This window comes from Littorina saxatilis, linkage group LG2 (genome assembly GCF_037325665.1).
Source record: "Littorina saxatilis isolate snail1 linkage group LG2, US_GU_Lsax_2.0, whole genome shotgun sequence".
NCBI lineage: Eukaryota > Metazoa > Mollusca > Gastropoda > Littorinimorpha > Littorinidae > Littorina > Littorina saxatilis.
Window position 1 is genome coordinate 26,690,553 of NC_090246.1, and position 16,012 is coordinate 26,706,564.

At 41.3% G+C, this 16,012-nt stretch overlaps 1 protein-coding gene across 2 annotated transcripts in view; it reads left to right on the forward strand.

Annotated features, from left to right (window-relative positions):
* Window positions 1-15,727, forward strand: part of LOC138958627 (uncharacterized) — a 38,023-nt gene extending 22,296 nt beyond the window's left edge. Inside the window, exons 26-37 of one of the 2 annotated variants that reach the window (XM_070329837.1) lie at window positions 396-505; window positions 4,188-4,371; window positions 5,235-5,344; window positions 6,930-7,113; window positions 8,730-8,839; window positions 9,594-9,768; window positions 11,656-11,780; window positions 12,352-12,544; window positions 13,016-13,170; window positions 14,324-14,404; window positions 14,780-14,899; window positions 15,258-15,727. In XM_070329837.1, the coding sequence (XP_070185938.1) occupies window positions 396-505; window positions 4,188-4,371; window positions 5,235-5,344; window positions 6,930-7,113; window positions 8,730-8,839; window positions 9,594-9,768; window positions 11,656-11,780; window positions 12,352-12,544; window positions 13,016-13,170; window positions 14,324-14,404; window positions 14,780-14,899; window positions 15,258-15,299 (1,589 nt within the window). In that variant the 3' untranslated portion in view covers window positions 15,300-15,727. The remainder of the gene's footprint in view (window positions 1-395; window positions 506-4,187; window positions 4,372-5,234; window positions 5,345-6,929; window positions 7,114-8,729; window positions 8,840-9,593; window positions 9,769-11,655; window positions 11,781-12,351; window positions 12,545-13,015; window positions 13,171-14,323; window positions 14,405-14,779; window positions 14,900-15,257) is intronic. The other variant, XM_070329838.1, reaches the window with a different exon arrangement.
* Window positions 15,728-16,012: the final 285 nt, after the last annotated feature.

The following is a 16,012-nucleotide window of genomic DNA, read 5'->3' on the forward strand; positions in this document are numbered from 1 at the left end:
TAGGATATCAGACCCGTTGCAAGAAGCCGCTGCATGGAATATGTCCATCTTCATCCAAACCGGGAAACACGAGTGTGTCTTCTGATTAGTGCTGGGCGTTTTTCCTTGTTGTGTTACCCCTTGTTTCCTTTGTATACTGGCAGGCTCAGGGTTTGTCCTTCGTTCCAGCATCAGCAAGGTGCTGTTTGTTACAGCTGCAGACGCTTCGCGAACTTTTAACCCGTCCTCAGTCAGTATGATAATGGTTACAACACATACAGCTAAAGTCTTTTGTTCAGGCTTCAGCTATTTGGCAAACTGTGTATCGTTGACGCTGTTGAGGCCCCAGAACAAACAGCTACAATGTGTGTGTGTTCAGTTGTCAGCTAAATTTGTATACGGTGTGTCTGCCACAGTGAAGGAGGTGGAGGTGCCAGCTGTGTCAGAATCAGCCTCTCCCTGGTGCAGTCTGTGTGAACTGGTGGTTAATGAGGTCGACAGGATCATCGCTGCCAACAGATCGGAGGTATAAACACATTACGAATTACAATAATCATTATAGGGGTTTTTTCTGATCGGAAACTATGCTATATTCAGCCTGCTTCGGCCTTTGAAAAATAACTACCAGAAAGAATGTCGCCATCTTGCGACCCCCCCCCCCCCCTCCCCCCCCAAAAAATCAACAACAAAAATCGAACTATTCACGACGAGATCTGCAACATCGCAAGGTCTCAGTTGTTATGTTTTCATTTAGCGACGCGGCGGCGGCACGATGGCGATAAACTCGCGATGCCGCTAGCGAATTTCGCAGTAAGTGTTTCCATTTGAAGAGCGGCGCGGCAGGCGGATTTTTGTTCTTTCTGGCTTGACTTCTTCTTATAAATGGGTCAAAAACTCACACAACCATACCGTAATTAAAAGAAACTTTATTTGAAGCTACTTATGTTGGTTAGAAAATTGAAAAGACGAGAAATGTAAGAAAACCCCTCTTTTGTTTCAACAAAATGCTCAAAAAGCGGAACGAACACGGTGCCTTTGACAACCTTTGAATTTTTGTTTGCTAGACTATGTTAAGCTCAGGGAAAACACGTACCTGACGGAAAAAAAAGTCAAAGTAGACTATAAACCTGGTTGTGGGGGGTCCTCGGATGTTTGGAAGGACTTAGTCCACGCCCACTTTGGACGCGAATATCGCGCGGCAGGAATTTTTTTTGCTCCCTGGAGCGAACAAAATCTTGACGCCAAACCGTCGCGCGGTACGTCTCCGCCGCACCGCCGTCACGTCGCACATATTTGGAAACACGCGTTCTTTGATACTACTATTGCGATCGGTTTTGACGCTGCCGCCACCTCGCCGCAACCATCGTGCCGCCGTCGCGTCGCGATATGAAAGCACAAATTCCAAGACTATGCTCGAATGAATAAAGAACAAGTCGCGTAAGGCGAAATTACTACATTTAGTCAAGCTGTGGAACTCACAGAATGAAACTGAACGTAGTCCGCCGCTAGTGCAAAAGGCAGTGAAAGTGACGAGCCTGTTTGGCGCGGTAGCGGTTGCGCTGTGCTTCATAGTACGCTTTACTGTACCTCTCTTCGTTTTAAGTTTCTGAGCGTGTTTTTAATCCAAACATATCATATCTATATGTTTTTGGAATCAGGAACCGACAAGGAATAAGATGAAATTGTTTTTAAATCGATTTCAGAAATTTAATTTTGATCATAATTTTTATATTTTTAATTTTCAGAGCTTGTTTTTAATTCAAATATAACATATTTATATGTTTTTGGAATCAGAACACGATAAAGAATAAGATGAACGTAAATTTGGATCGTTTTATAATTTATTTATTTTTTTTACAATTTTCAGATTTTTAATGACCAAAGTCATTAATTAATTTTTAAGCCACCAAGCTGAAATGCAATACCGAAGTCCGGCCTTCGTCGAAGATTGCTTGGCCAAAATTTCAATCAATTTGATTGAAACATGAGGGTGTGACTGTGCCGCCTCAACTTTTACAAAAAGCCGGATATGACGTCATCAAAGACATTTATCGAAAAAATTAACAAGTCGCGTAAGGCGAAAATACAATATTTAGTCAAGTAGCTGTCGAATTCACAGAATGAAACTGAACGCAACGCAACGCAGCAAGACCGTATACTCGTAGCATCGTCACTCCACCGCCCGTGGCAAAGGCAGTGCCCGTGGAATTGACAAACAAGTCGCGTAAGGCGAAAATACAATATTTAGTCAAGTAGCTGCCATTTTTCAGCAAGACCGTATACTCGTAGCATCGTCAGTCCACCGCTCATGGCAAAGGCAGTGAAATTGACAAGAAGAGCGGGGTAGTAGTTGCGCTAAGAAGGATAGCACGCTTTTCTGTACCTCTCTTTGTTTTAACTTTCTGAGCGTGTTTTTAATCCAAACATATCATATCTATATGTTTTTGGAATCAGGAACCGACAAGGAATAAGATGAAAGTGTTTTTAAATTGATTTGGACAATTTAATTTTGATAATAATTTTTATATATTTAATTTTCAGAGCTTGTTTTTAATCCGAATATAACATATTTATATGTTTTTGGAATCAGCAAATGATGGAGAATAAGATAAACGTAAATTTGGATCGTTTTATAAATTTTTATTTTTTTTTACAATTTTCAGATTTTTAATGACCAAAGTCATTAATTAATTTTTAAGCCACCAAGCTGAAATGCAATACCGAACCCCGGGCTTCGTCGAAGATTACTTGACCAAAATTTCAACCAATTTGGTTGAAAAATGAGGGCGTGACAGTGCCGCCTCAACTTTCACGAAAAGCCGGATATGACGTCATCAAAGACATTTATCAAAAAAATGAAAAAAACGTTCGGGGATTTCATACCCAGGAACTCTCATGTCAAATTTCATAAAGATCGGTCCAGTAGTTTAGTCTGAATCGCTCTACACACACACACACACAGACACACATACACCATACCCTCGTTTCGATTCCCCCTCGATGTTAAAATATTTAGTCAAAACTTGACTAAATATAATCAAAACTTGACTAAATATAAAAAGCGGGGTATTCGTTGCGCTAAGAAGGATAGCACGCTTTTCTGTACCTCTGTTCGTTTTAACTTTCTGAGCGTGTTTTTAATCCAAACATATCATATCTATATATTTTTGGAATCAGGAACCGACAAGGAATAAGATGAAAGTGTTTTTAAATTGATTTCGAAAAAAAAAATTTGATAATAATTTTTATATATTTAATTTTCAGAGCTTGTTTTTAATCCGAATATAACATATTTATATGTTTTTGGAATCAGCAAATGATGGAGAATAAGATAAACGTAAATTTGGATCGTTTTATAAATTCTTATTTTTTTTTTACAATTTTCAGATTTTTAATGACCAAAGTCATTAATTAATTTTTAAGCCACCAAGCTGAAATGCAATACCGAACCCCGGGCTTCGTCGAAGATTACTTGACCAAAATTTCAACCAATTTGGTTGAAAAATGAGGGCGTGACAGTGCCGCCTCAACTTTCACGAAAAGCCGGATATGACGTCATCAAAGACATTTATCAAAAAAATGAAGAAAACGTTCGGGGATTTCATACCCAGGAACTCTCATGTCAAATTTCATAAAGATCGGTCCAGTAGTTTAGTCTGAATCGCTCTACACACACACACACACGCACACACGCACGCACACACACACACACGCACATACACCACGACCCTCGTTTCGATTCCCCCTCGATGTTAAAATATTTAGTCAAAACTTGACTAAATATAAAAAACGTCCGGGGATATCATTCCCAGGAACTCTCATGTAAAATTTCATAAAGATTGGTCCAGTAGTTTAGTCTGAATCGCTCTACACACACACACGCACAGACAGACAGACAGACACACACACACATACACCACACCCTCGTCTTGATTCCCCCCTCTACGTTAAAACATTTAGTCAAAACGTGACTAAATGTAAAAAGGAAAAAAACGCCTTTTTTACGACAGTTAGCATACTTGATCTAGATTCTCTTTCAGTCGTCGCCATCATTACATTTAAAAGGAAGGTTTGAAACATGAATATGCGTTTGACTCCCCTCACCCTAGCCCCATCCCGAGTACAATAACCAGTGGTGCGGGCCTACTTTATGCCATGTGGCAATAAATTCTTCAATTGTGAAAAGAAAGGGGGTGTCTGTTTCTCAGGTGGCGGTGCAGAGTGCCCTGGAGCAGGTGTGCTCGCTGTTGCCTGAGACCATCAGCTCGGAGTGCACGTCTTTCGTGGACGTCTACACCCCGGCCATCGTCAACCTGCTCGTGCAGGAGATCAAGCCTATTGAAGTCTGCAAGAAACTGGGCGTCTGTCCTTCTGTGTCCAAACCTCAGCAGGGTAAGCTTCTGAAATGTTTCTGTTTGCTGTTCGTTGATGGATCTCGCATACAAGAGACGACGATTTTGAGATAAGTTCATTATTTGTACTATAAGTGTTTGTCTGTCTGTCTGCTTCATAGACAACTGGGTCGGCGTACTGTAAATGTAACGCTTTGTTTGGTCAATGATTAGGCCTAAAAAAAAATAGGTGTGGTTACGGTAACCCGACCTACCCTATTTTTAGGGGCCGACCCTATAACTTTTTATTACATTTGTCAAAAAAAAAAAAAAAAAAAAAAACCAGTGCAGAAAACGCAATGAAAGCAAAATCGCCCGAGTCGCACACTTATTTCCCTGTCAAGTAGGTTTAATTTGTACACATTAGTAAAAAAAGTTTAAAAAAAAAAAAAAAGGGATTGCCTACCTTCCTACCCTATTTTTTTTGGCTATGTTACCGTAACCACACATATTTTTTGGGGGGCCTTAAACGTTCCAATAACCTACAATTCTTGTTTTTTATTCTGAATTTTAGAACGTTAGCAGTCTATCTGCTTTGGGATCATTCATAGTTGTTTGTATGTTTGTTTATTTTGGGCTTCCTGGCAATAGCCTTTTCAACATCAACTTTATAAAGTCTTTAGCTATTGATTTTAGACGTTAATGCCAGTTGTCTGTTTAGTTTGTGTGCGCGTAAACTCGTCAAAAAGATCAAGCTTTCAGAAAGGTTGTTAGTTTGTTAATGTGTGTGCTCGCTGGTTGGTGTTTTGGAAAAGCTTGGCACAAAATACAAGATATCATTTTAGTATCAAACATTTTACAACACAAAAGCATTTGTTGGTGTACAGGCTTCAGACAACTGGATGAACTTTATTTCTTCCACAGTGAAAGAGATGGAGGTGCCAGCTGAGTCGGAGTCAGCCTCTCCCTGGTGCAGTCTGTGTGAACTGGTGGTTAATGAGGTCGACAGGATCATCGCTGCCAACAGATCGGAGGTAGATAAAGTGAAACCTCTATTTTAAGGCCCTCAGTTTTAAGACTCTCTTTTTTTCTAAGACCTTTTATTCTGGGTTCATCTTCTCATCAAACTCTATAAATGCACCCCTAGTGTATGAGTAACTCCCACTCCTTTTAACACCTTTTTTTCTTTAAATATTGGAAGGTCGTAAAACGGATTTGCCCCGTACTACTGTTGACACAGAAACTACGAATCGGTCTGGGTGTGTTGTCCGGTGGAGTTCCAGAGCACACGAAGAGTCTGAGACCTTCTCGCTCGGCCCGCCGCTGATTTTGTAGAAAGGGGCTACATCGCAAGGCGCAGAAGCTTTGAATGGCTCAGACTTTTGTTTCTGGGAGAATCAGCATTCGCTTATCTTGCTGATATACCATTACGTACGATGCTCCCTAAATGCCAGGAAACTAGCCAGTGGCCTTTTGTGTCTACATGTCTTTTATTATTATATATATATTTTTGTTTATAAAGATAAGGCTTTTCAGTATCTCGCATGGCCATTCTACCGTTTTAGGGATAACAAGAAGGGCAAAGCCCATACGACTCACATGCTTGACCTTGACCTTTACATGACCTTGACCCTGAAGGTCAAATAACTAAACCTAGCAATGACATCATACACTAAGAACTGCTTTACACATTTTTCCTACCAAAATACATGTGACCTTGACCCAAGGTCAAGGTCATCCAAGGTCATGCAACACAAAGCTGTTAATTCAAGACATAGGAAGTACAATGGTGCTTACTGGCTCTTTCTACCATGAGATATGGTCACTTTCAGTGGTTCACTACCTTATTTTGGTCACATTTCATAAGGGTCAAAGTGACCTTGACCTTGATCATATGTGACCAAATGTGTCTCATGATAAAAGCATAACATGTGCCCCACATAATGTTTAAGTTTGAAACAGTTATCTTCCATAGTTCAGGGTCAAGGTCACTTCAAAATATGTATACAATCCAACTTTGAAGAGCTCCTGTGACCTTGACCTTGAAGCAAGGTAAACCAAACTGGTATCAAAAGATGGGGCTTACTTTGCCCTATATATCATATATAGGTGAGGTATTCAATCTCAAAAACTTCAGAGAAAATGGGAAAAATGTGAAAAATAGCTGTTTTTTAGACAACATTTATGGCCCCTGCGACCTTGACCTTGAAGCAAGGTCAAGATGCTATGTATGTTTTTTGGGGCCTTGTCATCATACACCATCTTGCCAAATTTGGTACTGATAGACTGAATAGTGTCCAAGAAATATCCAACGTTAAAGTTGTCCGGACGGACGGGGGGGACGGACGGACGGACGACTCGGGTGAGTACATAGATTCACTTTTGCTTCGCATGTGAGTCAAAAATTAAATCGTGATAAGTGTACTCATGGGAAGACTTAACTTTACGTTATTTCTGCCTCAGATTTCTACACTATTGGTGATTGGATGAAGCCAATGGCGTAGATAAGGTATTGTGTTGAAAACCAGATTTCTTGGATCATTCATACCTCATTTCGTGAACTGTACGCCCCTGAAATTGCTAAGCATATCTTTATGTGTGTGTCTGCGTGTTTCGCAGGAGGCAATGCAGAGTGCCCTGGAGCAGGTGTGCTCGCTGTTGCCTGCGACCATCAGCTCGGAGTGCACGTCTTTCGTGGACGTCTACACCCCGGCCATCGTCAACCTGCTCGTGCAGGAGATCAAGCCTATTGAAGTCTGCAAGAAACTGGGCGTTTGTCCTTCTGTGTCCAAATCTCAACAGGGTAAGATCGTGTGTAAAGAGCTTGTCTTTTTTGGCGATTTTGTTCCTCGGAGAAAAAGACTTCCATGTTTTTTTTCTAACCGATTTAACGTCTTGGTAAGTATGTCTGTTCTCGCCTTTCCGTAATATTCCACAGTTAAACAGGATCCATCGCATACGCAGGGCTGTTTGATTGGGCTTCGAGGTACTTCAGAGTTGGCGTTGGCTCTGAGTCATGCAGAGATTGGAGGTGATCACACCTTGAAATGTGTCATGTTCAGTTTGCAGTGCGTGAGAGAGAGAGAGAGAGAGAGAGAGAGAGAGAGAGAGAGAGAGAGAGAGAGAGAGAGAGAGAGAGAGAGAGAGAGACAAGACAAGACAAGACAAGACAAGACAAAATCTTTATTATCGAGGGTAATAGATAAGCAAGAATATTGCTTTTTTACATCCAGCCCTCGCCCTAATATAGGGTCAACAAGAACAGAAAACGATATAATCAAAGAACTATCACATCAAACTTTATACATTATAACTGTATATACAGATACAAATTTAAAAAATAAATTGTCATGCTGCATTTTAAGTACAGTTTCCAAATCCAAGTGTCAATTTTTAACATAACTTAATTTAGATCTGCATATTATTATAATTTTGTTTAACATGCACATACATTTTAAATGAATTGATGAACCATTCAGCACATGTTTAGTTGCATTATGTGCGACATATAATTTTTTTTTAAGCTGTCTGTGTTTGTTTTATGCTTAAGAAAAATAGGCAGTGAGTTCCATAGGACCGCACCTGAATAAAGAAGGCTTGATTTGAAAAGGTCAATACGTGGAGTCGGTGTTATGATTTTTAGTCTGTTATAGTTCAAAATAAAATTATCACGTAATGTCTCCGGTGCATATCCTGACATCACTTTATGCATCATAACACCTTTATTATACATTAATCTTTTTTGAAATGGTAATATTTGCAAATTTTTATAATCAGATTCTGAAGGAGTGTGATTTTTTAGCATTATAAGCTTAACTGCTCTTCTGAGAGAGAGAGAGAGAGAGAGAGAGAGAGAGAGAGAGAGAGAGAGAGAGAGAGAGACAGAGAGACAGAGAGACAGAGAGAGAGAGAGAGAGAGAGAGAGAGAGAGAGAGAGAGAGAGAGAGAATGACAATGACAATGACAATTCTTTATTTTACGAGGGTAACAGAATAAGCATTGGTATACTTTTTTGCATCTGGCCCTCGCCCTAAAGAGGGACTAAATCTACTATAATAACTACAGTACTACTACATACATACATAATTAGTGAAACAGTATAAGTTTATGTACATGAGGGAGGGAGAGAGAGAGAGAGAGAGAGAGAGAGAGAGAGAGAGAGAGAGAGAGAGAGAGAGAGAGAGAGAGAGAGAGAGAGAGAGAGAGAGAGAGAGAGAGAGAGGGAGGGGCAGACAGACAGGCAAGGCAGGCGGGCAGACGCACCGACAAACACACAGAAATAGACACACAGGGGCAGATAGTCTATAATTCCTGTCTCCTCCCTTTGTTTCTGATGTTTTCTCATCTAACGTAACTGATAGTAAAGAATGCTCGTCCTGCAGAAACCATAGTAGCAATGGCACGCCTTATTCCTCGCAGATGAAGAGCCTGAACCGACAGAACCGTCCAAGGTTTCAGGACCGCTGTGCACCATCTGTGATCTGGTTGTCGGTCAGCTCGATAGACTCATCGGCAGCAACAAAACGGAGGTAAGAACAGTTTGCAGGGCTGCACCGAGTGTGTGAGGGCAATGAGGCAAAGGTAAAGGGGGTGCCCCCCCCCCCCCCCCCCAGCTGCTGTTGAGATCGAGCATTTGAAAGGGATATATTGGTAGCTACTCCAGCCCTGGTTTGTAACGTAAGTCTTTTGTATTGGGACCCTTTCTTCGTCGTCTTCAGCGTCGTGTCTCTCATAGTTCGGGGCCTGCTCAGGTTATGTACTGGCAAGTTCGGTGTAGTCACCAACTGTTCCCCACAGTCTTTAAAAAAAAATCTGTGCAAAGATGTTATGACATTTAATTTCATTTTCCCATGTCAAAAGTAGTATAAGTTCGTAGAGTGTCGCAAAGCTTGAAATCTGTAGGTTCAATTCAAACCGATTTTGTTAGAATTGCTTGAAATATCTTACTTTACTTAATAGACGAATTCCAAAAATAACTCTGTCGGGTTTGTATGGGTTGTGAAAGAGTGAATACCCTTGCTTTTAGGGGGATAGCACGGGCCAATCACTAGCGAGCCCGGGTGTGTCTGAAACACGTGGACAATCCAGGAGCACGTGTGCATTTATTTGTCCCCCAAAAAGGCAAGGGTATTCATTCTTTACACATACCATGCAAACCCGACAGAGTTATTTCCGAACATCGTCTATTGAAGTAGAAGTAACTACACCGCCGGAGTAAGGTCGTCAGTACTGTACAAGATGTGCATCACTGGATGTTTATTGTCATATATGCCAACCCCGCAGGCTGCACTGGAAAGTGCCCTGGATCAGGTGTGCACGTTCTTCCCTGGCAACGTGTCTGCAAAATGCACCGACCTCATCAGTCTCTACGCGCCAGCCATCGTCAACCTCCTGGTGCAGGAGGTCCAGCCTGACGTGGTCTGCAAGAGGCTCGGCCTCTGTTCTGCGGCACTCCGAGGTGAGCCTGTTTTTTTCTTTTAATCTTCATTCTTGTTGATCGCCATAAAGTGGTCTTGAGGGGCTGATGGGAGCTCTAGTGAGTAGGCATGTTAGACTTTAAGCCTCGGTCATACAGGCGACTCAGTCGTTGCGATTCAGTCTTGCGATTCAGTCTTTGGCCGATCGCACATCACATCGTAGGCCATTGACCCGTCACACGATGAACGATAGACGAACGACTGGCGAACGATAACTCCACGCGAGCGGGGCGGAAGTGATGTGTCATTGTGAACACGGCAAACGCGCTTTGCTAGAGCAGACGCTAAATGTTCGAACGTCGCTCTACCTTTCTGAAAAATTCCTTTCAGCATTACGCCTTTGCAAGAAATAAAGTTCCCAGACAGCTGCAAATAATGTTTTCCGACCGCTGTACACGCCTAAAACGTCTCCTTTATATCTGAGTAAAAAACTGTTCTTCCAAAAAGTTTTGAATCGACGAAGAGACGCTGTACGCCACTGTCCGCCATTATTTTACGTCACGGCGTCAAGGCCGCAGCAACGCGTTCTGATTGGCTCTGTTGGCTCTGCCCCTGCAATTGACCGACGACTGGATCGCATGAATAGAACATGTTCTAGTCTAAACCTCAAAGCTACGAGGGAATCGCATGAGACTGAGTCGCAGACTTGTCGTAGCTGTTTTCTACGACTGAGTCGGCTGTGTGACAGGGTAAATCGCGCGACTCAGTCGCATGTGTGACAGCCCTCTAACTGTGACAAGGTGACGCACTAGTCCCCTTTTTCGCAGCAGTGCTCTGCTCTGCACTGAAAGAGTTGTCTGCCGGCCTTGAAAATGAGCTGTTTAAAGGTCCTTGTCTACATTTTTATACCGAAATCGCCATCATGTTTGACCATTAAAATGCAGAGTCTATAATCTACAAAGTATCAACAATACACCCCCCTTTCGATCAGAAAAGACGAAGCCAGTGTAGCCGTTTGAAAATTCATTGTAGTATTCCAGCGTAGTACTCATAGTAGGATATCCTTATTTGGAAAATGCCAAGCGCAAAACTCCTCTCAAATCCCGTGCATTTCGTGCGTTTAAAAAAAAGCTTGGACAGCGCTCCAGTGTCAAACTGTTGCTGCACTTGTTTGGGCGCGGCTGTAAGCATAGTGACATGAATTTGATTGGTCAGTATTTTTAGGCAAAGCACATGTTCTCAGCAAACAGAAACAAAATATTGGAAGCGTGAGTCACGCTACCCAAAAATAAAATCTTTTTTTACATATATATATTTTTTTCTATAACTTTTTCCCCCATGGTTCATTCATCATTTGACATAATTTTGTATCGAAATCTAACCTTAAGATTATTGAAAAAAGCAAAAATGTAGACGACCACCTTTAACGTAGCTTTATGTTTCGTTTGCGTCGGTAAGTGCCTTTGGACAGCTCGATTAGCTAGTAAATGTTTCACACGCCGCTGGATATCCTAAGCGGCCATCTCAATGCGATTCGTAGCCTAGCTCTACGTTATTAACGTCACGTATTTAGATCGTCCACATACAGATGCCTGGTCCATTGTACAACTTGTTTATGGTTGTTGAGCTGTGTGTGAACTTACTTTCTTGACATATTTCCGGTAATGCTACTTAATTGATGTGCTTGTATCACCGTAAGTCTACCAGAAGATACAAGTGAACGGGGAGAATAACTTGGTTGATTCTAGAAAGACGGTGCCAGAGTTTTGTGTTCAAGTGTAAATGAATACGTTGCAAGGCTTTAGCATATTTCACTCACTTTGTTACATCACCCTTGTCCGTTTTCTTTCACTTATCACTCAAGGACCATAGGCATTTTCAGTATACAGAAACTGGAGAAGTAACGGTGCTTTGACTGTTCGTGTCAGTAGTGCAAGTGGAGCTGCCAGAAGCCGAAGTAAGCAAAGAAGAGTCAGTGGACACTGTGGAGTGTACACTGTGCAAAATCATCGTCACTGGGATCAACGCGATCATCGGCGACAACAGAACAGAGGTACGGTAGGCCTACACTGTTGGCTGTTTTTGTGTGTTTGCTTTTCTTTTACTGACTGTGTGACTTGCACAATTTTTTGGGTGATGCCCAGAACTCTACTTGTATTGCCGGAATACTTTGAGGTATTAGTTTCCCTTAAAATTGTTTCTACTTCAACTTTCTGCATTGCCCGACGTGTTATGCAATGAAGCTGTCTTCCGTGAATCAAATATCTGTCAGAAACTAAAAACACATTTGTAATTAGGGCAGTATATAACATTTCATTGGGGGGGGGGCTGATTTCTTGTCATCATCATCGTCGTCGTCGTCTTCGTCGTCACGGTCGACGTCGTCGTCATCATCATCATCATCATCGGCGGTTGACGAGCAGGCGCTTGTTTTGTCAGCACGCGGTAAACAAAACAAGGCGGCTATAATGCAGAATTCGCCTCCACTGCTTTGATATGCATCATCATCATCATCATCATCGTCGTCGTTATCATCATCATCATCCTCGTCGTCATCATCATCGTCATCATCATCGTCATCACCACCTCCTGTCTTCACCATCACTGGTATTGTGTACCGACAGCCGGCGCTGATCCACGCCCTGGAAACCGTGTGTGACGTGGTGTCAGGTGACCTCAGGCTGCAGTGCAAGTCGGAGGTGGAGAACTATGGGCCCGCTGTGCTCGATCTTCTCAAGCACATTGACGATCCCAACGTGGTCTGCGCCACCCTCAGGCTCTGTGCTGCAAGCTTCGTTGATAATGCATCTGGAAAAAGTGAGTATAACGGCGTGTAATGTCCGTTTGTTTTCTTTGGATCTGTATGTGTGTGTGTGTGTATGTGTGTGTGTGTGTGTGTGTTTGTGTGTGTGTGTGTGTACGATTCCCGACCAGGTCTACGCCACCCTTAGACTATGTGCTGCGAGCTCCGGTGGTAATGCTTCCGGACACAGTAAGTGCATGGGTTTGGTAGGCCTACATCTGTCTGTTGACTGTTTGTGCGTGTGTGTGTGTGTGTGTATTTGTCTGACTTTCTTCCAAATATAACAGATGTCTCTGACTTTCTTTCAAAGACAACAAAGATAATGATGTCTGACTTTCTTTCAAAGAGAACAAGGATATGTCTCATCTTTCAAAAAACCCAAGGATCTGTTTTATGGTTACGTTTTCCTTATCTGCCTTACTCTCCCGTCAGAACCCGACATCTACATATATATGATCAATATTTTTCTTAACCATCTTTTAAAGAGAAGAATGGCGTCTCGGATGGCGATATCTGCATCATCTGCCAGACGCTGGCAAACTATGCAGCAGAAGCGCTAAAAGAGCAGGCGACACAGGACGAGGTAGAGAAACTACTTGATGACATCTGTACCGTCCTGCCTGGCAACCTTACTGGTGATGTAAGTGTGTTTAACATATTTATGTAAACGGTTTGGAACGAATGCTGGTTACAAAAATCACCTACCATCAGCAAGCTGGCTGTGTGTAATGTACATGTTCTGCAAGGTGTGGGATGAGTGGAATGTTGTGAACAGAGAAGTAGAATTGGCGGAAAAAGTGTCTTTGCTCGAGTCTAATAAAAAGACAGGAAATCATTACTGAATCATGGGTGTCTCCGTGATGACTATTCGTCTTTCTTTCTAAAATCTACAGGCGGACACGAACCCTATAAGACACTAGCAAACCCTTTCTTTATTTCTTTTCTTTCTTTATTTGGTGTTTAATGTCGTTTTCAACCACGAAGGTTATATCGCGACGGGGAAAGGGGGGAGATGGGATAGAGCCACTTGTCAATTGTTTCTTGTTCATAAAAGCACTGATCAAAAATTTGCTCCAGGGGCTTGCAACGTAGTACAATGTATTACCTTACTGGGAGAATGCAAGTTTCCAGTACAAAGGACTTAACATTTCTTACATACTGCTCGACTAAAATCTTTAGAAAAATTGACTATATTCTATACAAGAAACACTTAACAAGGGTAAAAAGAGAAACAGAATCCGTTAGTCGCCACTTACGACAGTCATGCTGGGGAGCATCGGGTAAATTCTTCCCCCTAACCCGCAGGGGGTGACTATTCGTCACACCACTGATGTTTTAAGTGAATAACATAATACAGTTTGTTCATATTTTTTAGATTTGTCGATGCTGGGAGAATCAGAAAAAGACAAAAACTATTGCATACACCTTTGATGCATGTCACTCTGCGTCTGCCGCAACCTTTGAAGCCTATCAACTGCTTCCAAGACTCTTGCACTTTCAGACTGCTATCTGGATCAGTCGGCTCTTGTTTATTTCATGTTTGTTTTTTATTCAACATGTGATCTTTCCGATTTTGTACCTTGAAATTGCTTTGCTGTTGTTGTCGTTGATCTTGAAAACCAGTTAGATGTCTTATGCCCTTGTTAAGATGATTTCATGTCGTATGGGAAGATTTACTTGAACTTGTAGTTGTGTAGTTGATGTATCTCCAGCCAGTTTAGTTTCACTCTCTTGTCATGGCGCATTTTAACTCTTTTTCTGTTTCAAGACTTCCCTGTTATCCATTTTTTCAGTGCAATAATGTTGTGGAACAGTTCACACCAATGATCCTGCAACTTCTGGCCGAGAAAGACAATCCACTACACATTTGTCAGGTAGGACTGAATCATGCTCAGTATTAACTTTACAAGAAAATTTTAACTCCACAACAAAACTGCACATGCACACTCCCCCAAATTGGTTAGTTGCTATTACATTGTATCATATGGATTTTGGGGGGTAAAAGAAAATGTTCTTGTTACCACAAAAAAAGAAGAAATTAAAACAAGGCATATTTTTTTTAATCCTAACAAAGCAAATACGTTTCAGGGGAATTTTCTAATTTGTTAAATACATTTTTATATTTGTGTTTTGTGTGCTGCTCTGGGTTTCACTAAGAAAACAGAAGAGAGGTGTGATTCTGTGCATGTGGTGTGAAAGAAATTCAGTTGCTGTCCTAAAGAACTTGCATAATTTTTCGTTTATTTCAGGACATGAAGATCTGCCCGAAGGACAACGATACTGCACAGAAAGCCATGGTGGGAGTCGACGCCTGTACTTACGGTCCTGCTTTCTGGTGTGCCAGCATGGAGAATGCACGCAAGTGTGGGGTAAGTCTAAAATTAGATCGTTGAGAGCACTAATGATCAAACACAGCCAAGTTGCAACATTAGCTAAATAGAGGAATTTCGGAAATAACTTTGTCAGGTTATTTCCAAACATTGTGAAACATACCAAAATCAGCGCTGTTGGGAAGTCGGATAATAATTCTTGTGAAACTGAGAAAAAAAATGAGACCCTTGGTTTTGTAAAGCAAGATGGGTACTGGATCACCATGTAAATTAAAAACAAGAGCACAGCAATAATGAAAGTATTTCCTTAAATGATTTTCTGCACAAATTATGGCGCTGTGAAGTAAATATGAAGTTGTGTCCACATCTAAACTGACCTACGTCCTTCTGTTGACAGGTAGTGGAAGACTGTGTGGAGACTTACGGTCTGCAGCCATAGAGAACTACTTCACAAGCATTCCTCAACTCCTTTTACTGTCTTCTGTCTTTTTATATTTAGTCAAGTTTTGACTAAATATTTTAACATCGAGGGGGAATCGAAACGAGGGTCGTGGTGTATGTGCGTGTGTGTGTGTGTGTAGAGCGATTCAGACTAAACTACTGGACCGATCTTTATGAAATTTGACATGAGAGTTCCTGGGTATGAAATCCCCGAACGTTTTTTTCATTTTTTTTATAAATGTCTTTGATGACGTCATATCCGGCTTTTCGTGAAAGTTGAGGCGGCACTGTCACGCCCTCATTTTTCAACCAAATTGGTTCAAATTTTGGTCAAGTAATCTTCGACGAAGCCCGGACTTCGGTATTGCATTTCAGCGTGGTGGCTTAAAAATTAATAAATGACTTTGGTCATTAAAAATCTGAAAATTGTAAAAAAAATTAAAAATTTATAAAACGATCCAAATTTACCTTTATCTTATTTTCCATCATTTGCTGATTCCAAAAACATATAAATATGTTATATTCGAATTAAAAACAAGCTCTGAAAATTAAATATATAAAAATTATTATCAAAATTACATTGTCCAAATCAATTTAAAAACACTTTCATCTTATTCCTTGTCGGTTCCTGATTCCAAAAACATATAGATATGATATGTTTGGATTAAAAACACGCTCAGAAAGTTAAAACGACGAGAGGTACAGAAAAGC